The sequence below is a fragment of the Vanellus vanellus genome, assembly GCF_965231255.1.
Source record: "Vanellus vanellus genome assembly, chromosome: 3".
Taxonomy (NCBI): domain Eukaryota; kingdom Metazoa; phylum Chordata; class Aves; order Charadriiformes; family Charadriidae; genus Vanellus; species Vanellus vanellus.
The window spans coordinates 2,406,227-2,427,705 of record NC_138907.1 but is presented as its reverse complement, the minus strand read 5'-3'; the positions used below and the strand labels follow the sequence as shown (position 1 = coordinate 2,427,705).

The 21,479-nt window shown below is 40.8% G+C and overlaps 2 protein-coding genes across 4 annotated transcripts in view; one reads left to right on the top strand and one right to left on the bottom strand.

Moving 5' to 3' along the window:
• Positions 1-626: 626 nt before the first annotated feature.
• Positions 627-14,443, bottom strand: ERLEC1 (endoplasmic reticulum lectin 1). The gene is made up of 14 exons (XM_082481585.1): positions 14,246-14,443; positions 13,436-13,540; positions 12,130-12,210; positions 11,162-11,239; positions 10,952-11,015; positions 9,441-9,481; positions 6,830-7,053; positions 4,427-4,556; positions 3,826-3,987; positions 3,351-3,410; positions 2,778-2,902; positions 2,280-2,357; positions 2,050-2,125; positions 627-1,655 (listed from the first exon to the last, which is right to left on the bottom strand). The coding sequence occupies exons 1-14, from the start codon at positions 14,396-14,398 to the stop codon at positions 1,584-1,586; spliced, it is 1,449 nt and encodes a 482-aa protein (XP_082337711.1). The 5' UTR covers positions 14,399-14,443; the 3' UTR covers positions 627-1,583.
• Positions 14,444-14,508: 65 nt separating this feature from the next.
• ASB3 (ankyrin repeat and SOCS box containing 3) overlaps positions 14,509-21,479 on the top strand; it is a 30,217-nt gene continuing 23,246 nt past the window's right edge. For 2 of the 3 annotated variants that reach the window (XR_014269019.1, XM_082481603.1), the window contains exon 1: positions 14,511-14,549. The gene's annotated coding sequence lies outside the window, so the exon portion shown is untranslated. Of the gene's footprint in view, positions 14,550-21,479 lie in introns of all 3 variants that reach the window. The other variant, XM_082481605.1, reaches the window with a different exon arrangement.

Below are 21,479 nucleotides of genomic sequence, written 5' to 3'. Positions count from 1 at the left end.
AGGAGAACATTTCTTTTAATGTTTTCTCTTTTCTAAAAAGCTACTGGCTCAATACAGGATTAAAACTTAGGTAACACTTTGCTTATTTATCTAATGCTTCACAGGAAGATTTGGGGGGGGGGAAATCTGGGTAGAAGACTCTCCTTCAGAGGAAAAAAAAAAAATGTAAGTAGAAGTCTCTCTTCCCCCTTTTTCAGTTTCCTCTGTCTCATTGCTAAGCCATCAGAAAGAAGGATGTGATTGGGAACAATGACTTTGGTTTTAGAGGCTGTATCATCCTGCTGCTGCTGTGTTGGTGTTCTGCTCTATGAGACAATGAAATGGTTCTTACATTGCAACAGTCTGGCCGTTTACCTCGGTATTTCGGGTGGTATTCAACTAGTCATATGCCAAAGGGTTGGTGGATTTCCGCTTAACAGAGTTATGACATTCCTACACCTTGCACAATAGCTTTAGAAAAGAGGAAACTCGGTGGGCTCACATTGCATTATCAAGATACTGAATGTACGCTGTTGCTGCAGACCAAAATGCTTCCTGGCTTGCAAACTTTTCCTACCTAGTTGAAAACTATTATTTTAGACATATAATGGAAATCTACTTGAGATAGTGCTGTTTAGTAATATTTCAGTTATCTTCTGGGAATGTGTATTGCCAGCAGACTAAAACTTCATGTGCCTGTACCAAAAAAATCTTATTTGCGAGGTAGGTACGCTACCAGAAAACAGCCCTCCAGCCCGGTACTGTCCAGGAAGAGGCAGGTGGATGTACCGAGTCTTTGTCACTGAAAAGGAAACCACTGAAGCACACATACAACACGCGTGGCTGAGTACAGACAAGCGGGAGTCCAGAAGTCTACCTAATATTGACCACTCTGCCACCGAAAATGCTGACTGTAGATCACTAGTATCACACCCTACTGTCCTTAGAAGCAAAACAGCAAATCTGACTGATGTCAGTAAGAATGTACCCTACAGTTTTCATATAAAAAAAAAAAAAAAAAAAAAAAAAAAAAAACCAACAAAACAAAACCCAACCAACAAGAAAACAACCACAAAAAACCCCCAGTCCTGGAAAGCAGCCCAGTTGAAGGAAGGAAAGTTAGAGGAGGGAGGACTGTGATATTAATACAGTTCCAACCATTCAAACTGAGGTAACATTTGTGTTTGGACAAAGTTACAGCAGTAGAACAAGTGTTAGTGTTGCAGTGGCTGCTGAAGGCCGCTGAGCAAGAAGCGGTGGTTGACTTTTTCATTCTCAAACTCTTCGCTTGAAGCTGGACCTTGTTTACTTTCCCTTTTTAAAGTTGATAATTTATACCTTAATGATGACGATGATGGCCGTAGAACGTGTCAAACACAAGTCAAAGAGGAAGTGCGAGACAAGATTTTAATCATTAAAAGTTTATCAATAACCTCTTATATACACATAGTTATACACAAAGTGGTTCACGAGTCCCTCATCGAGTTCCGCTGGTGAGGTTGGTTGGCTGAAAGCTTCTCTCTGCCTTTGTCAGCTCCTAGAGGGGATGTCAATGTGGAGAACGCCAGCAGGGTTGTTGGCAGGTATGGCTTGCTTCACGGGCTTCAGCTGGGCACTGAAAGGAGCCCGTATTCATCCGCTGTATCCAGAATTTTACAGATGACTGGAGACTCCACCTTGAAAATAAGAGATTATTTTTAAAGACTATGGAATCATCGATAAACGATTGCAAGAGGGATCATGAGATTAATGACAACGCATCGCACGAGGCACAGTACTTGAGCAGCGCTTTGTAAAATTTAGTAAGCGCTTTTTACTTTTGGGTATGACCTCTGTAGCTTATTAACAATGTAGCTACCATAATTAGTAGCGACCCTCCTTTCTCTAAGCAAAGGCAATTGCACAAAAAGCAGTGCTTGGTTAGCAGCTACCTCTATGGGCTAAAATACACTACAGGAACCTTTTGTGATGAGTCACTGGGAGGAAAGGGGCTATTTTAAACATGCACCTGGAGATGCCCTCTACTGGGTAGCACCTGACCTGAGGGAATGCAAGTATGTCTTTACATACCCCAAGGATGTATTGGCAAGAGTGTGGCTCTAGCATGTATATGGTCACAGCATGAGGGGAATCAGATTCTTTACATCTGAAAACAGAAGAGAAAAATTTTGTCATGTTTAGCACGTCATAAGCACAAAACTAAAACATGTATTTCCGTAGTATCTGTAGTGTTTTTACTAAGCTAACAGTCATTGTTTTCTGAGATGTAAAATATCAGTTTACTAGAAAAGTTAACTTACTTCAATTTCACAGTCACCTGCCTTGGCTTGTCTGTTAAGTCGCAAACATCTCCATTTCCGTAGAAGTGAGACACCATCCTGCCACGAAAGAGTTTGGAAATATTGAACACAATGTTTAAGAACGCAGCTAACTTGCGTGGCACAAGATCTCTTTGTTCTTCAAATATTTAATATACAAAATGAGTAACATGCTGTGTTTCAGTTATTGCAGAAGCAAGTCGTTATTCACTATTGGAAGATTTTTTTTCTCTGCATCGTATCCAGAGTGTTAAATTCCTTCTGCTGATGTTGCATGTTGATTAGGGGAAATAAAAAAAAATAAAAAAAATCTATACATACTCCTCTCGCCAGTTTATTGTATCTGTTTATAAACTGAATATTGACATGCACGGTAGAAGCGGGCCCTGGCGTTTATTCATTTATTCTTCGCTATCGCAAGTCTGAGACCAATCCAGCAACAGAGAGGCAGAGCAGTAATGGTGGTGACTGTAAGCGTACCTAACTGTCTGCGTGCCGTCTTCTCTCAGGTAGTAGGTTCTAGCAGCATTCTTCCTGGACCATTCGATGTGTTCCTCCTTGCTCCAGGTACCCACAACCACGGAAGTCTTGCCACTTTCCTTATCCTGTAAAAGGAAAAGCTGATAATTACACCTTGTATTACATGATTAGCAGTGAGAATATTTTAATGATGTGTAGAACGTCATTGCTAAAGCAAATTTGCTGCTGTCGACAGAACGGGTTCTTGCGTTTGGGACAAACTATGACTGATCCTGTATTAGGGTCAGTGGTCTCTTCAGAACAGCCACTCGGGCTGTGTGAGCTGTAAGAGTGGTTCAATGACCTGAAGAGCATTCCCACAAACGCACTCACATTTTTTCCAGCTTTGATTATCACTGTGCTCCCCCTGACACAGTACCTGCATAAACTTAGGCAGCACACGGAGGATTTCTTTTCCGAAATCAACTTCTTAAACCCAAGATATTGATCAGCCAAGAAAAGGATGCTAGATTCTCTAACCCTTTTTCCCCTCACAGCCATCTAGTGGCAGAACATAAAACTATTTAAACATACCTCGTGATACTGATGAACATATTTGCCGTAGCAGAATTCGTACTTCCACCAACCAACACCCTAGGGAGAGGTACGATCTCAGCGTTAGAACCAAACAAAACCCCCAAACCAGCCACATCCCTTTCCCTCCAGACCCTAAACCACTGGCAATTTTAGCTGTAAAACTCCATACTTATTAATTAGATATGTTAATTCAAGGTTTGCACTGAGAATCTCTTATTAGACTAATTGACATAAGCAAGGGATGGAATTAACGAATTTAAGCAAAGACTCTTCGAAGAGCTGCACAGGACTACATTCCTTAAACTATTTGTATACTATTCGCATGTTTTACAGAAATACTTTCCTCTTTCAAAGACAGGGAATGTGCGTAAGAATGCAACTATCAGAGTTCATTGAAAAACTAAACAAATACATAAACCAGCACGTGCAATTAAGGAGTAGCTATTCTATTATGCATAGCTTTATTTCTCACCCCATGGAAGCAGTAGGAACCACTAAGAAATTCCTTTATAAGTTGGTCATCAGTCAATTTGGAGATGTGGGTTGTTCCCACGGTTAATAGTTGATGGCTTCCAACAGCAACAGGCTTATGAATGGAAGAAAATTTCTCTTCTTTTGTTGAATGCATTTCTTCCTGAAATTAAAGCATATACAAATAACACCCATTTAGATTTTATATGTCCCTTGCAAAGTCTTATAAATTATATGAAGTTACTTAATACTCGCTGAAGTAGGCTGTAGGAAAAAGTATAAAAGCATTTTGTCAGTTTCCACTGTCTTCAGCATAGCTGAAAAAAAAAAAAAAAAAAAAAAGAGTGAAAAACTTAGCACATTTGTAAACTGTAGGCTACAAAGGCTACACAAGTTTTAGATTAGTAGCCCAAACTTACTTACTTTGTTTTCCTTCCAAAAAAGGAAAGTTACAGATGATTTCAACAAGCTTAAAGATTGTCTGGAAGACTGAAGTGGCCTTAGAAAGTTGGGTAAGAGAACTTATTTCACAGAACTGAAAGTTGTATGTGTTACAACATGGAAAATAAGTATTTTTCTATTTAAAATTAAACAAATCCTACCTCCTTAACCCTTCTAAAAGGCATCTTCATCATTTCTTGCTGTTTCTCCAGCTGTTCCAGGTTATGGGGTTTAAGTGGGGATCCTGGCAGAGACTGGCAAAAGATGTCATTCACAGGGGAAGCCCTGAACCTGTCCAAACGAGTTAGCAATACATCACTTATTACGCCTTAAAGACATACTTTATTGCTGTAAGTTTCTGACTGAGCTAGGCTGAGGCATGTATTTTATTTTTATTTTTTTTTTACTTCTACTTGCACCATCTCAGCCAAAGTTACACTGCTCTTACAACTGATGTAAATGTGCTTTTTGCCCAGTGTCGTCTCGCTATGTCACACTCGGACAACTGGCAATGCAATTTGACCTCTCTTTGTCAAAATGAAAAAGCTGCATATTAAAAGGCAAACTGCATTGTACGCGTACCATGAACGTGGTGTCATAGCTCCACAAATCTCTCTCAGAAGCTAGGAAATGGCAAAGCCTAAACTTGATAGATGCAGTTCCTATATAATTAAAAGAATACATTCTTCTATTCATGTATGGCTTTTCATACTGCATATATACCCTTTACTCCTTTATCGCTCTCTCCATGAGCTATGTCTGCAAAATGCAGCTTATTTCAGGAAAGAAAAAGCAAACAGATGAAGCAGAGTTAACATAGTTTGCTCCTTAGTTTACATAAATGAAGGCCTCATTAAAACACCAAATATGCCTTAACAGAAAATAGTACAATAAAGCGAACCTCAAAATGAAAATCATACTGACAAGTGAAGCATTTGCTCAGTTTCCATTGCTCATCTCATTAAAAAGGTCCTCTTTAGAGAAAGCTTATTTATAAAACAAACGTGCAGATGCTGCTTCAGAGGCCAGGTGGCTTTTTGTGATGTCCTCTAGGAGGAGTCTGTAATGCACAGCAGCAGTTGTATCATCGTCACCACTGGAATTAACAGAATCTGAATATGTTTCCCAAATCTTAACTGCACTCTAGTAAATAAGCCCTGTACCAAAACAGCCTAGTTTTATCTGACTTTTATTTAAACAACATTAAGACTAATAGTTGCAGTAGACAAATATTACCTTTCACTGCCTTCCTCCCTGTCCCCAATTCCCACCAATTTAAAAAAAAAAAAAAAAAAAAAAAGAGTCAAACTGTACCCAAATAAGAACAGTAACTAGAACTAATGGATATACTTTTGCTAAGTTAATGCGAAGTTCATTACTGGATAAGATAATGGGTGTAGAGAAAAAGCACTGGTGGCTGAAGTACTGCTCAGTGCTGTTTCAGGACCACATGAGAGGAAAAGTGCATTTAACTTAAAGTGAGGTTTGTTTGTCATTACCTCTGCTGACACCAAACAGCTTTTCCAGCCTGCGATCTCCACCTACCTTTATTTACTAAAATGACGTAAGTGGGAGAATAAAGATCTTGTATGTTTATTTTAAGTATTTCCTGCTAGCGGCCATGAAGCCTTTCGTGCTTCCCCTTTGGAAGAAGGTAATACCTCAAGATTTTATTCTTATCAAAGGATAGAACACCTTCCCTGTGCACTTTCTGTTTTTCTACTGATACAGAGGCTTAAAAGACTCATATAGTAAACAGGTAATAGTGTAATAGATAAGTGCAACAGATAACATAGCATTACCAAGCCCATCTACATGACAAAATTTATAATTGGTACTAAATACTGAACAGCAGCATAAGTTATTTACTCCAACTGGCACATGTTTATAAAACGCACAATTGAGGATTTTGTCCTTTAGACGTTGTTGCCTATTTCACAACAGTGATTAAATACTCACTTGTTCTGATGTCTGTGTGCATGGGAAATTCAGAACTCCTGTCCATTATTTCCCCCTTCACTTGTATGTCGTGTGCACTTTGCAATTCTGTTTACACCTCTTGAAAGGTCAAAATTCTGTATTATTGAGACTAAGGGTCACATATCCCTTAGATGCACAGTACAATTCGGGAAGGGGGGGGGGGGGGAGAATCCTAAACATGATTTTTTGGAAAATAACACTGATATTGTGAATTCTTCATATGAAAATTATTTACACAGCTGAAGGTAAAGCAACAAAGCAGACAGATAGGAGCTCCTTAAGTTGGGAGTATTGCTAAAATAAATGTTAAAGTATGGTCTTCAGCCATGACCTTTGTTTTCTGAAATTAGAGAAGCTGAAGTCTATGCACACATATAATGCACATATGCAATCTACAGTCTCTGAATACCATGAAGATGATCCCCCACGACTTTAAAACTGCACATGCCAAAGTAAGCACATACAAGTGTCACAGCTCTGTACCAGAAACCACAGCTGGATATACAACTCATATAAACACATACATGCATGAAAACTGATAAAAATTTGAAGTGATCATGTTAGCCAAAATTTGAGTTCCGTACCTATATTTAGGATGGTTGCACAACAGAGGCGTCAATATAACCACTTCATATTCGCAGGTTGTAACTTCTGCTACTGAAAGAATCTCATGTTTAGCTTCTGGATGACAGATGTACATCACTGTACTTGATCTGGGTAGGTTTTGTCTCAAGCTACAAGGTGTGCCGTTTCCCATTTCTACAGGATAGTATGGGGTCATCTGCCCTTCTATATTTTTTGTAGGTATCTAGGTGAAAGAAAGTAAAAGTTAAGAATGACAGTAAAGCTCCTTCGACTCTTCTGAAAGAAAAAACGCTATTACTTTGTGCAAAGCCAGCATTACTGGATTAAAACCAGCCCTTGCGTAGTCACTTGGTGTTTCTGCAACACCCAAACACGTTCTGGTTTATCACCTCCAGCACAGCACTGCACAAATGCACTGAGCCACACGAGGTCTGACTACAAAGCCCAGCCGTATCCGACTGCAAAAGCAGCTGGTTTCTCTGCCCAGGCTGCCTGATATGTCAGTTCGAAGAAAGTTTGCCAGCTGAGTGCAGCGTTTTGGAAAAGCACCGAGCCAGCTGTGTTCACCTTGTAGTCTAGGAGACAGGGAGATGCAAGTAGCTCTGCCAGACTCAGCTCAGGTCTGGCCAGGCACATTACCTTCACTTCAGTGCCGTGAAGAATCTAAAAACGCCCCCGCAAAGTCCTCCCAAGACCTGCACTACACCTCTCAGCATACCCAGCCTGGGTTGCTCCTTATCCAGAGTATCCCACACCACCTGGTATTGTCGCTAACAAAGTTAACGACGTATGCAAAGTGAATCCCACTTTTGTACATGCTTTAAGTAAGCTCTCTTCAGACTTGTTCCTTCATATGTTTCATGCAGCTTCCACTTTAAGAAATTAATTCCCCAATCTGGTAAAAGTCCCTCTCCTGGCTCCTATCTTGGAAGCAGGTAAAGTTCCTGGGTATCAGAAGTTCTGTTTGTGCAAAAGCCACGCTGGAACTCACAAACCAGACCTTTTTCTGCCTATGTAGCTTGAGCTAGTAAAGGGTTTCGGTGCACAACAAATCATGCTCTGTGCTAAAAGGCAGCGGTGCCTTCTGTGGTCAGGACACTAACTCGGGGACCTGAGATCCTTCAGTATCTCACCTACTTTGGTTTTCAGACCACGTTACCCTGTCACAGTCCACTGACTCTCTCCTCCTGAAAACTGCTCCATCATGAATGAAGCAATGAGACATTCACGAGGTTAAAGAACGAACATGCTGGCAGCTTAATTACTCGGGCGCTCCTTGGCTTCCAGTCACTTATCCACTCTGTACTTCAATATTCAGTCAAAGGTGGGAAATGAAGATATATTGTGGTTGTGTACAAAACAGCTGACAAAAAGGGTACCAGTGCCTTCCCCTTTTATCTTTTTGAATGAAACAACTGATTTTTCCTTAAAAATTGAAAAATTATGCCTCCGCATTTCATTGAAGGTAACTATTTGAGAAAGCTAAATGGAGATAGCTGTTGTCTGCACACAACTGAAAGGCACCCCGGTAGCACTTAAGATAAATCTCTAGTCACAGCGGGTTTTGGTTACTTTAAGCACTACTCAGCTGTGTTACACATTCTTTCCCTTTCATGACTAGAGATTCCACCCAAATTGCAAGTCTAAATTCTTTATGCACTGAAACCAAGACAGTGTGTGTACATCATAAATACTGTCAAAAAAAAAAAAAAGTCAAAAAAGTCAGTTAAAAGACTTAACTTCCTCTGAAATTAAAAAAAAAAAAGTTACACTACAAAGAACCTACTTTTCTTTAGTTTCAAAGAGGCATAACTGCCACTGCCACCAGATTGGGCCACATTCTGACTTGGGTCTGCTTCCCCCACTACATCCCAAGCATGTCTATTTTCTCAGATCCACTGCAGAAGAACCACTCTGTGCTATGCAAATCAGCATTACAAAGAACACGTAGGCAAAAATTTCATTTCAGAATTAAAATGAAGGGTAACTGTAAATGAGGCAGGTGCGTGTCTGTTCACAGGTCAAATCTGCTATTGCTAATTCCAAACTCCAACGTGCTTCAGGTACTTCCATTGTTTTGCTATAAAGTTACAACTCAGAATTGAGTTTTGGTACCTAAACAAACAGAAAAGCTCTCTAATGGCAAAGGGAAGCACAGAGTTTTATGGGATGGGTCATCAAGTCAGCTAAGAAATCTTGTAGGGATTTTGTGCTGTAGGATTTTGTGAAGCGTTTCTCCCCAGCCAAAAACGCACAAGTGTCACTAAGGGAACTGGGATCTCTGATGTAGCTGGAAAAATAACTGTTGCTAGAACACAATATGACTTTGTGGTTATGTGTATTGTCTTCATAGAAGAGGAGTATAGAATTCATCTCAATTAAGATTAGCGTAACTAACATAAATAAGTAGAAGGGCAAGAAATTTGACTAGCTAGACTAAATAAGCTTTCCGAGCTGGGACTGATAATCAAAAGCCAGGAGAGTGCAGCTCAGGAAGAAAGCTTCATTTTTTGATAGTCATTTTGGTAGGGAACTAATTACATAATCTCATGATATATAAATTGCCTCCACTATTGACGGCAAAAGTTAAAACAGATGTTTTTCACTTGCCTCTTTTGCACTTTCTTTTGGATTTTCCTTCTCTTCTTGATCTAGGGAATAATTAAGAATGAGGTAAGCATAAAGTCTGTGAACTTGAAATAAAATGAAATTATATACAGAGAAGTTTGTATGTTTTGTGTATTTGCTAGTATTTTCGGTATAAACTGCAAAGAGTTAATTTCATGAACTTGCAGGTGCAAAAGAGGAAAGGCAGGCAATAAACAGTGATCTGGGGTCCAGAGCAAACAGAACAAAGTATGACTTAGCATTGTCTTAAAATAAATTGGGAGTTTGTAGGACAGGCCAAATCCAGCCCTAGCACCACAGGAAGGCCCTCAGGGCAGACGAACATGTCGCTACCGCTGTTCTTCGAGAAACAGTTGACTACTTTTTTCAAAGTGAGTGAATTACAGCCTGGGACAGTAAACAGGCAAGTACTTCAGCCCACCCGCTAGCCAGCCTCAGAGGGTACAGCTGTCGTAGGAAGAAGTGAGGCCAGAGTGCATGCCATACTACTGATCGTGAGAGTAAACATCACGACAGGCCAGGGGTTGCAGGCTGACACAGGCGAGAGCTATCCTCAGCCTTCCCAACTGCTTCAGGAGAAAGTCTGGACTCCATTCAGAACTGAGCGAGCGAAAGGCCACTTTGCTTTGCTGTCACCCATTCAGCTATTCCAAGTTTATTGTATCACACTTGAGAAACCATCTATGTTATTTTTTAAGAGAAATAGAGTGAAGTGCTGTATAGGAAGCATAGGAAGAATACAGGCCGCCACCGAAGCGGAAAGGAGAGAGGGTCAACATCCTAAAAGACTCAGATATGATGACTTCAGGTATCATCACACGTAACTTCAGCATCTATCCCCACAAAAGAACTGGAAACTCAAACATTTTGTTTTCTGCACAGCAGCATCTAGGGAGAATTGGGCATCTCCGCACAGGACTGATGACAGCACAAACAAGTACTGTAACTCACTAATAAAGAAATGCCAAACAATGCACTTTCTGAAGCTGTGTTTCTTTTCAGGACTAAGATACCTAACTGCAGGCTACAGGTAGGAACTCAAAGGAATGCGATTAATAGTGCTAAATCCCCTCCAAGACTGAGGTGTTCCAGTTAATCACTTTCAGGAAGCGAAAAATGGCGGTGCCCACCTTTTACATACTAGCCTAGAATTAAAAAAAAACCCCAAACAACTAGATTATTGTTTTACTATTGTTTCTATTAACTATATATTTCTTATACTATGTGTTTTCTTCCCTGACACTAATTCATTATGATAGTTTAGTTACTCTACTCAGTTAGACAGCACGGCAAAATTGACAGGATGGATGCAATGCAAGATGCTGAAAAGGAATTAATTGAAAACAATACATCTTGTAAAGAAAAAAGTAATCTACGAAATTCTATTCTGTTACACTGGGTATCAGTTTTCTACAGCATATTTCTCAGACAGTAATAAATAAAACCCAAAAAACTAAATTAGCATCAGGAAAATAAAATAGTCTAAGACAAACCTGGTTCTGATAATGGGTTCTTTATCATCATATTCCCCAGATAGTATTCTTGGATGTTAATTTTCTACAAACAAAAGAAGTTAAAACAAATTTCAGTTACCTTTTTACATACTTTTTCAAGTGTACAGGAATTCAAGTCTTCTACAGCAGTTAAGCATGAACATGCCAGTGGAAAAGGGGGTTGAGACTACTAAATTGTAAGAAGCCTACCTGTCCCGTTTCCTTCTCCTCATGATATTGGCGGATGTGTTTTCCGTGGCAGACCTCATAAGTCCAGTAAGATTCAATCTTATAAATAAAAAAATAAAAAAACAAATATCTGTTTAAATACATTACCGCCCCCGCCCTTCCCAATTCCCCCAAAATTTTGGCTTTTACAGCAGTGAAACACAGCCCAAGCAGGTGGGCTTGGGCACCCTCAGGAGCAAGAGCACAGTGAATGGTCTCAGTGTTACCCGAGCATTTTCGTGATGTTCCAAATAAACACAACAGGCAGTTTCCTTAACTTTCACACAGGTAAAACAAAGGAACATAATTAAATAAGATGTAAAGACTAAATTTGCCCCCACACCACTGGGGCTAAGCTGTAGTGACTCAGCAGACCGGTTTTGGCAACTGCTGTAGATAGGGGCTGTTTACCAGTTGTGCTTGACTCGCTCTTCCTTCCTCAAGGACTTGTGTGGGATATTGCATAGGTGTAATACTCGGCCACTTTCGCTCTCTCTAGTTCTCATTACCCGCTTGTTTGGTATTAGGCTTGTTCTTGTAATGCAAGACAAGAGTCTTTTAACGGCGACTACAGTTGATGAAAAACTGGAAAACTTTCAGAACATCTAGAAGTGTGTTTGTTTTGCTCTTCTAACACTTTTTGAGAAAGGCTTTTCATTAGACTGTCACACATTATGACTTGACTCCTGGAAGTAAATATTTTAAATCCACATTTTTAAGTTGCTACTATAGCAACCCAATTTATTTGAATCCGGACATCTTCAATTATACAGAACTTTATCAGCAATATTAAGATACAGTCTAAAGTTGTAGAGACCTCACTTTGGATTGACTTAGTGCCTGAAGTCTGGGACATATTTATACAAACAGTTTATTATACTAAACCTTGAAATGGACTAGATCGTAAACTTTTGATTAGCATTTAAATTATCAACGCAGAAGTTACATACTCTATATGAACAGCTACTTTGCTTAAAAAGGGGTTCCAGCAATTCTCCTGGAGTAGGACCTTTATAGTCCTTTTCTTCTTCCTAGAATAGAAGGATATTTCATTACATTAAATTTAATAGTAGTTTGGTTAGTTAATATTAATTTGCAGTGGTAAAAAAAAAATTGAAAAGAATTGTATCACAAAATTAAATGTACAAAACTTCATTAATTCCTGCACTGAAGGAGCAGTGTGGTGATTAGAGAAAAAAACAAAAAAGGTAATTTAGTTTAGTAAGAAGGGGCAAATAAAAGTCACAAATAAAGTATTAAACTCAGAAAAGTTTTTTGTTTTAAAAAACACACACGTGGCAAAAGAGTAGGAGCTCGCAACTTGATCATGTCCAGAACAGCAGCTTGGCGTGTGAACAGGAAAACAGCATCAACAATCTTTTAATTTGTTAGTCAATGCTGATGCTGTACTGATGCAGTATAATTGGAACATCACCCAGCTCTTACATAATTAAAAAAAGGATCAAAAAAAGCATACATTGTACTGTGGAAGTTTATTTCTGTGTATTTTTTGCTCTATAAATATGCATGCTATTGAAGAGATTTCCACACAAAGTTCTCACTACTAAAGATTTCTCACCTACACTGAAGCACTCTGTGCTGTCAGTCACTTAAAGGATGAGGGCTACGTCAAAATGGAGGTCCCTAACACAGGAGTACAGCTTGTCTGTGCATGTTCTCACAGCATGAAAAAAAATAAACCGCTGGAGGAACAAATGACCAACGATAAACTTCACCAAAGGCCTCCTCGATCTATCTTCTCTTGTACAAACGAATGTACTTATATGCTTTTATTTTTTTCATTTAAACCCCACATTGCACATTCAGATTTCCAACTGAGGAAGCGATGATGGAGAACAAAAACTACTGGGAGCAGAATCGCTACTGGGATAGTATTTTCAGATACAGTGACCATGATAGCAGTGCTAACAACCTTCATAGTTGTTAACTGGCCTAGAATTTGACAACGCTACTTAAAATACAAGAATTTCCCAATCGGTAATAGACTTGGCAGTAAAGAGAACATTAGAGCAATCGTTTGTCGCCAAATAAGGACTCCAAGATTGTTCATGCTGGCCCCACTTAGCACAGAGCTAGTATGTAATACAAAGTGAAGGCATCTACTCTGAACTGTGAAAACGCGAAGCATTCTACAGACGCGTTCTCCTTCTACAGGGGAAAAAAAAAGTAACTGAAAAGACACTGTAAAGACTCGTCTACAGCTTATAATTACAAAAAAGACTTGACGGAACTTACCTCATTGCCACTTACTATCAGTGGAAGTATACATTTATACTTTTCTTTATCCACAGTAGTCATTATAATGTAGTTATCCTCTTTGTACAGGACACCAGTTGTAGGCTAAGAAAACAACCAACCTATGGATTAGTCAGGTGGGTTTTTTTTTTTTAACGCTACTTGTTAGAAATATTCCCAAATCCATGACCGTTACAGTTAATTCAGGTGGTCCAGAGTATTTCCTGGGTCTTAATTATATCACAAGACTGAGCTTTGGCATTTAAGCTCACTAGCGTTTGCTCGCCTTCTCCTTTGCTTCCATCCTTCTACCTCCAGCCACATCCCCGCTCTCCTTACCCCTGCTTGAGTACTTCTAGTTCTTACGAAAGCCCTTTATTAAAGAAACAGCGCACACACACAGAGAGAGACAACACCTGCAACCAGCCGTCCCCACGCTGCCTTTTCAGGGCAGCTTTCCCTGGGATTTCCCCAGCTGCCAGACTCAGGCCCTGGCCTAAACTCGCCCTCCGGCCCGCTGCCTGTGTAGGTACCTACCGCTCGCCACCCCCGGGGCGACGTTTCAGTCACGGCCGTGCCCAAATCGCCCCACACTGAAACCCCCTCTCTGTGCCGCGGGGGGAGGAGGGGGGTGTGGGGTGGCACAAACAACCGCCGAGCGTGAGGGGGCACCGGCCCTTGGACCCAACTCCCGCCGCCGGGGCTACCCCGTAGCAGCCATAACCGCCCACCGCCTCCGCTGAGGGGGGCTGCGAGGAAGAAGCGAGACACAATCCCCTCCCCGACACCCCCTCACGCTCCGGTACCGACCAGGCTGAACTCGGTGCCGGGCCAGTTCACCCTGAAGGGGATATCGTCGCTGAGCTGAGGGAGAGCGCGGCCGCCTTCCGCCACCGCTACCACCGCCAGGAGCCCGCAGAGCAGCGCCCGCGGGGTGGGCGCCCGGTGCCGGCAGCCCCTCATGCCGGCCGGCGGCTCAGGGGAAGACCGGCGGGCAGCGCCGCCGCCGCCGCCGCCGCCACGTCTGCTTCCGCCGGGGCGGGGCGGGGCGCAGCGCATCAACATCCGGGGCAGCCGCCGCGCGCCGCCTGAGGGTGTTGGCGGGAGGCGGTCGGTGAGTGAGCTGAGGGGGTGCGCGCGGGGGGGGAAGGGTGCGCGGGGGTGCGAAGAGTCGCCGTTTCTGTGTGGAAAACGATGTTTCTGTGTGGAAACCCGCACAAAGCGGTGGGGCGGCGGCGGCGCCCGGCTCGTTAGCGGCTGCGGTGGGGTTGGGGAGCGCTTAAAGGCCCCCCCCCCCCGGCTGCCCGGCAGGTACTGTGCGTTAGCCCTCGGCTGGCTGAGGAGGAGGAGGAGAAGTCTCTCAGGGGGTAACGGCTGCAGTCGCGCTAAATTCTGCTAGTTAGTGCCGCAGAAATGTGCGGGACGTTTTGTTTCGGGCCGTTCTTCATCACTGTTTTGCCAGCAGGGTAATGCGTGTGCGCGCTTTCGCGTTTATAGAATCATAGAACGGTTTGGGTAGGAGGACCCCTTTAAAGGCTGCAGCGAGCAGGGGCGCCTTCACCTCGCTCAGGTTGCTCAGAGCCCCGTCCAGCCTGACGTTGAATGTTTCCAGGGATGGGGCATCTACCGCCTCTCTGGGCAACCTGTTCCACTGTTTCACCACCCTCTTTGTAAATTTATCTCCAGTTAAGACTGAACTGTAAGCTGGGACACAGCTGGGATGCAGTGGAGACTCTGGAGGCAGGAGAAAAGTGGGGTAATTTACTGCCTGCTTTGCAGTTGGTGATGGGGTGGACATTCGGGGGTAGCTATAATGTTTTGGCAACATACAGTGATTCTTAACGAACCTTAATTTCAGTGGGTGCTGAAATGTTTAGTGAGAGAAGTACGTGAAGGCAAAGGAAGCAGGTGATGCTAGGAAAAATCACAGTATCACAGTATGCTAGGGATTGGAAGGGACCTCAAAAGATCATCTAGTCCAATCCCCCTGTCGGAGCAGGGACACCTAGATGAGGTTGCACAGGAAGGCGTCCAGGCGAGTTTTGAATGCCTCCAGAGAAGGAGACTCCACAACCTCCCTGGGCAGCCTGTTCCAGTGCTCTGTCACCCTCACTGAGAAGAAGTTTCTTCTCAGATTTAAGTGGTACCTCTTGTGTTCCAGCTTGAATCCATTACCCCTTGTCCTATCATTGGTTGCTACTGAGAAGAGCCTGGCTCCATCCTCATGACATTCCCCCTTTATATATTTATAAACGCTAGTAAGATCACCCCTCAGTCTCCTCTTCTCCAAACTAAAGAGACCCAGCTCCCTCAGTCTTTCCTCATAAGGGAGATGCTCCACTCCCTTAATCATCTTAGTTGCCCTACGCTGGACTCTCTCCAGCAGCTCTCTGTCCCTCTTGAACTGAGGGGCCCAGAAAAGGACACAATACTCCAGATGCGGTCTCACCAGGGCAGAGTAGAGGGGAAGGAGGACCTCTCTCGATCTGCTAACCACCCCCCTTCTAATACAGCCCAGGATGCCATTGGCCTTCTTGGCCACAAGGGCACAGTGCTGGCTCATGGTCATCCTGCTGTCCACCAGGACCCCCAGGTCCCTTTCCTCTACACTGCTCTCTAACAGGTAGCTCCCCATCCCCATTCCAGTATAACTGGAACCTGGGGTTGTTTCTGCCCAGATGTAGGACCCTACACTTTCCCTTGTTGTATTTCAACATCCCAGCAGTGATGGGAAAAATAACTGGGTGATGCATCATCAGTTCGGGTGGTTTGGTTTAAGGTGTTTTGTTTCAGGCTGGTTTTCATCACTGTTTTGCCAGCAGTGATGAGTGTGCACGCTTTTGCATTTACATTGGGCAAAAATGGCTGACTCTGTTTGAACTGTTTGAATAAATGATTTGTAATAATGTAGGTGAGGTAGCTTAAAACTTTACTAAATGGCTGCCTCAGGTCTAGTCAATACTTTTGAGCTTTGCTACCATAATTGTCTTGTTTGAGAGTGTAATTTTTGTTTCCTGTTAAACTGGTGCCAAAACAGATATAGCTGTACTGGGAGAAGAATCCTTCTTCCAGTTCAAAGCACGTGCACAATTGTAGGAAGGTGCCAGAATACCTGCAGAGAAGAGATCTAAGTTGCAACAGGCCGGAAGGATATTTGTTTGAGACAAAGGAGGGCAGCAATTAAATGGAAGTTACTTGAACAGAATGCCAGAGGAGCAAGGAAATTACTTTAATGTAAGAATACTGAGGGACTATGAAGTTGGAATAATCAGGGCTGTACTGTAGTTGGTAATCTAAGTGAGTGTATAGTCAACATCCAGCTTTTGCAGAAGACGGTTAGAGAAGAATAATTACTTGAAAAACACTCTCTTTCTAGTCTTGCAACACTGCTACGCTTGCACAGTAGAAAGTCGATACAGCACCCTGCTGGGGGCCTGCTATCCTGGTGTCTGTTTGCATCCCCTTTGCCAGCCAGTAGCTTGGCTGAACAGAGTGGAAAATCACCTCGTAAGAACTTTTTTGTTACACAGAACAGACATACAGAAATAGATCGGATGGGGGAGCCATAGTATTCAGGTTTTTTGGACATCCTTAGCTCCTTAGTTTGACTAAAGCCAGTATCCACATGCATACCAGAAAGAAGGGATGGGAAGGGATACGTATCGGAGTTAAATGTGACAAACTTAAGGAAATAATGATATAAAGTGGTGATATAATACTGATGGGGGATGCTGTAATCAATTTTGTGACTGTGTTGCTTTAGCTTTTAAGGGCTAATGGTGTTCAAAATGTGGTTTGGGTTTTTTTCTGCTTCTAAGTTATCCATGATACTTTGAGCAAACAAGTACAATTTTTTTTCTTATACTTCTTAGCAAAATTGCCTGAAACGTCCAGACTCGTAGAGCTTCTCTTAAGAGTGTATATTTACCTGTTTTTGTCAGTTGTTAAGGAACTGCAGTATAACTCGGTGTTATTCTTGCATTTGTAGTGGCAATTAAACGTTTAACTGAATGTGTTACTTGCATCCTTCTCTGCACCTAAACTGCACTTTACTTATCTTTGTGAAGGATTTTCATTGAATTTTAGTTTCTAGAAAGCAGCCTAGTCTAGAAAGGGTCTGGTCTTTAGGTACCCTTGCGAAAAAAGAAGTTTGAGAGCATGAAAGTGCAGATAAAGATGTAGTGTTCAACAGTAAGGAAATCATTAACAATTCCTCTCTGTGGGTAGTGAGGGCATGACAGTTACCTTCGTTTTGTTTTGAAAAGGTGTGTGGCTTTCCAGACTTCGGTAATTAGTTTATGCACAAAGCTGTTAAACACAACCAATGGATAAAGCAAATCAATGTTTATGTGTATAGAAAAAGAACTCTAAGAGTTCTCTCTGTGTGTCTATATATATATCTATATATATAGATACATACACATATACCTGAATGGTCCAGCACGTTTTCCAAATTAGAACACGTTAGGCCAGTCCCATCTGATCTTTGTTGTTTGCTCATATATGGGAAATACAGAGCACATAAATGGTTGAGAAGAAAAGACAAATTATTATTGGTAATCCTACAAAGAATCTGGTCATTACAAAATGTTTTGATTTCCCTTGTCCATGAGTTTTCTTGCGTTAAGAAATGCAAATCTGTTTATTGAAGTTTTATGATTAAGTCAGATGTCACATTAATTTTGTCAGTGGCAGTCAAAATGGGTATGAAACGTGCTTATTATCAAAAGCAAGACAAAAAAATTAAGTAAAATGTTGCATATTCAAGGCTGTAGATTCATATATTCACAGAAGATGATTGCATATTTAATGACTGTTGCTATCAAATGGTTAATTGATCATACTAAAGAATATCAGATATTACATAAGCTACTTTTTAGTATCTGCTTTTTATTTTAATTCATATTATAGCACAATCAAACTAAACTGTTTTATTGCAGTCTTTGTACAAAACTTAAAGTTCCCCCCCCCCCCCCCCCGGAACTTAAATTACTATAGGACTTTTATTTGGGAGATTCCAAATAATTTACAGATATATTGGCTTATGTACTACTCCCCTTTCAGCATCATAGGGAGGGTGTATCTTGACCAGCTGTTGGGCAAGTTCCTTTTCCTACAAGTGACCTTAAAAATTTTACTGTGCGGTCACACCAGGGAAGACCATCGCTGCATACTACTATGTACTGCTTTCTTCGTCCATGGAAGGACAGAGGTCCACGCTCACTGCGTGGTGATTTGAGCTTGTGGATCTCAGGGAGTAAAATCTGACAACCTGGATATGACTATTGTTTCCTCAAACTCTGTTTGGAAACAAGTTTAGAGGTAGCTTTGTGGGGGGGGTTGTATAATGAAACCATATCTAAAATCTCTGTAACTTGTCACAAATTTATGTTTGGTTCTAACCAGTAGGAAAAAACAATAACAGCATATATGGCATAGAAAAAGTGTATGTTAATTTTTTTTTGTGGTGAGTAACATCTGAAAGCATACTGGACTTTTGTTGGTAATTGAAGCTGTAGGAAGAGTCATGGCTCAAGTCCTATACATCAAGAACAAAGGTGTATTTCCAGTGCTTTAATTAATTCCTAATGTTGACACAGTTTAAGACTGCATAATAGTAGCTAGTCCTTGTATGTTGTTTTTCATCATTAGATCTAACAACATTTTATAACAAGATGCAATTAAGACACACAGTGATGTCCATCCTAATATGGATACACTTTAAATAAACATAATCTTTCTGAAAATTTCTCCAACACCATTAGTAAATGTGATGCATTTTTATTGTACCGAAGTGTGTGTACAAACTGGAATGTATTGTTGCAGATATTATTGCAAGTTTTATGAATTTGGAAAGTAAATGAACCAACAACGTCCTGAATGTAATTAAAGATACAAAATGTACAGCCATACATAATCACAATACCCCAACACAGTGCTTAAATAATCAGAGTTTTAATGACAGAATCATCACTGAGGTTTTTGGATCATTAGTGAGTGTAAAGCATCCCCTGCCCTGTTTTAAGGAACAAGGATAAGTATTTGAGGAAAGAATTTTAAAAAGTGCACAGAGTGGATGTGCCACTGTACGTGTTTTAACTTTACTACAGCTTGCTTAAATCTGAAGTGAGCACAAGAAAGGACGTGCTGTTGTTGGTTGGGTTTTTTTGAGGGTACTGTTCTTTTAAACACTTAGATATTCTTGAAATAAATCCTACGTAACACTTTTAGTAACAGTTAAGTATCCAGTGACTCTTAAGATCTACTCTTTAAGTCAAGGTGAGTAAATGCATGCGTAATGGAGCATTAATGTTGATTTGGGTGATGGTTATCACTGTCCATCTTCGGTGTGTGGAGTCACTCAGCTCCAGCTTTGGGCATCTTAACAACTGTCATTACACACAGACACATGGAAGTTCTGATCATGCTCCTCTCCTGCTATACAGCTGAATTAGTTGGGGTTGCTCTTCCGCTCAGTTATGTCAATCTCAAACCAGCATATAGTGCAGTGGAGAATCAAGACCTGTAAAGAATATTCCATCTGTTTGCAAATAACTCGTGTACTAATGGAAAAATGGGGCCTCAATACATACAATTATTTTGCTAATAATCAGAGGATTTGCTTCTGCAATTTAGAGTAGTCTATCAAGTAATACCTCATCATGTACTCTTAAAATAGTGGCATTCAACTATTAATAGTAAACAACAGCTTCTAAAAAGTAATACACCTTTTTTTTTTTTTTTCCTTCAATGAATCAATGCTTGAGAGATGCCAGAAGCACACTAAAATTATAATCTGGTATGTAAAAAATACAGCTTTCTTGGTTAAATATTTTAAGTGGTCTAATTTTCCCAAATTTAGGTTTGAATTTTAATATTCTCTTTCCTACTCGTCTAGCTGCCTTTCTCGAATGTTTCCTCCTAACATGCATTTATGTTCTTGTTGGCTTTTGTAGGTGGCTGAGTAAAATAATAGCAGCTTGTTATTTTGATAACTCTGATATTTTCAAGCAATCGCAAATATAAAACAGGAAAATGTAAATAAGGGAAAGGGACAACCTGTATAGTAGAAACATGTTTTTTGCAGTTACTGACACAAAACATAGTCTTCCAAGCTACTACTAAAAACGTATACATTCTCTGTATGAGAAAATGTGATGTTACATGGTGTTTGAAATAGGACCTTTCCTATACTAACATATAAAAATATACTTTGTTAAAAGTTAACAAAAATAACTTAAATTTTTGAGAAGCACGACAAGTCCTTGTTGGGACGGAAACTCCACTTGCTTATGTTTTGCATAAAGTAAGCCTACTAGCCTAAACTGGTGGCTTTCCAACCCTCTTTGTTTGGATGTCCATGCAACATGTGTAAGGTTACTGAAAAGAGGGTTCCTTCATTAATTACCTTTCATCCATGAATCCCTGAAACAGTGGTTGAAAATTACTGGCTTAAAATCTATCCTCAGAGATTGGTGAATTTTTTAAGGGATCGAGATACAACGGCATCTAAAAGCAAATAACAAAGATGAAAGTTCCTGAACATTCTTGCTGCATTGTGATACGAAGTCATATTCTTAGTTAATTTTAACATTCCAGCTTTATTCTTTATATTAATCTTAAAAAATAAAATGAGGCACTGATACGTTATGGCTTGTTTGTGTCAAAGTATCCTGCACTTTGGTATTCAGGGGCTTGACATAACGAGCCAAGGGAAATAATTATTTCCTTGCCAATGAAACATTTTATCCTCTGTTGTTTAAGGACAAACTAATACATAAAGGGTAAGATGACTAATTCAGTGGAATAATTTAATTTCAGTGAAGTTGAACGCTGATGATATAAATGTTCTACTGTGCATTTACTGGGCAATTTACAACAACTACTTAACTGTTATCTCTTTAGCTGCACTGAGCTTTACACCTGTGGTCTTGAATCAGAAAGTACCACTTAAATCAGTGGAACTTGTATCTGAATGCAGATTTTGATCTTTAAAATAAATCTTCAGAATATGTTTAACCTTAAAGTGATAAAAAAAAAAAAA

Coding starts and splice junctions, on each gene's coding strand:
- ERLEC1 (XM_082481585.1), bottom strand. CDS start 14,398: ATGAGGGGCTGCCGGCACCGGGCGCCCACCCCGCGGGCGCTGCTCTGC. Junction 11,240..12,129: donor AAAGTAGCTGTTCATATAGA/GTATGTAACTTC, acceptor TTTATTTATAAG/ATTGAATCTTACTGGACTTA. Junction 1,656..2,049: donor CTTGCCAATACATCCTTGGG/GTATGTAAAGAC, acceptor CTTATTTTCAAG/GTGGAGTCTCCAGTCATCTG.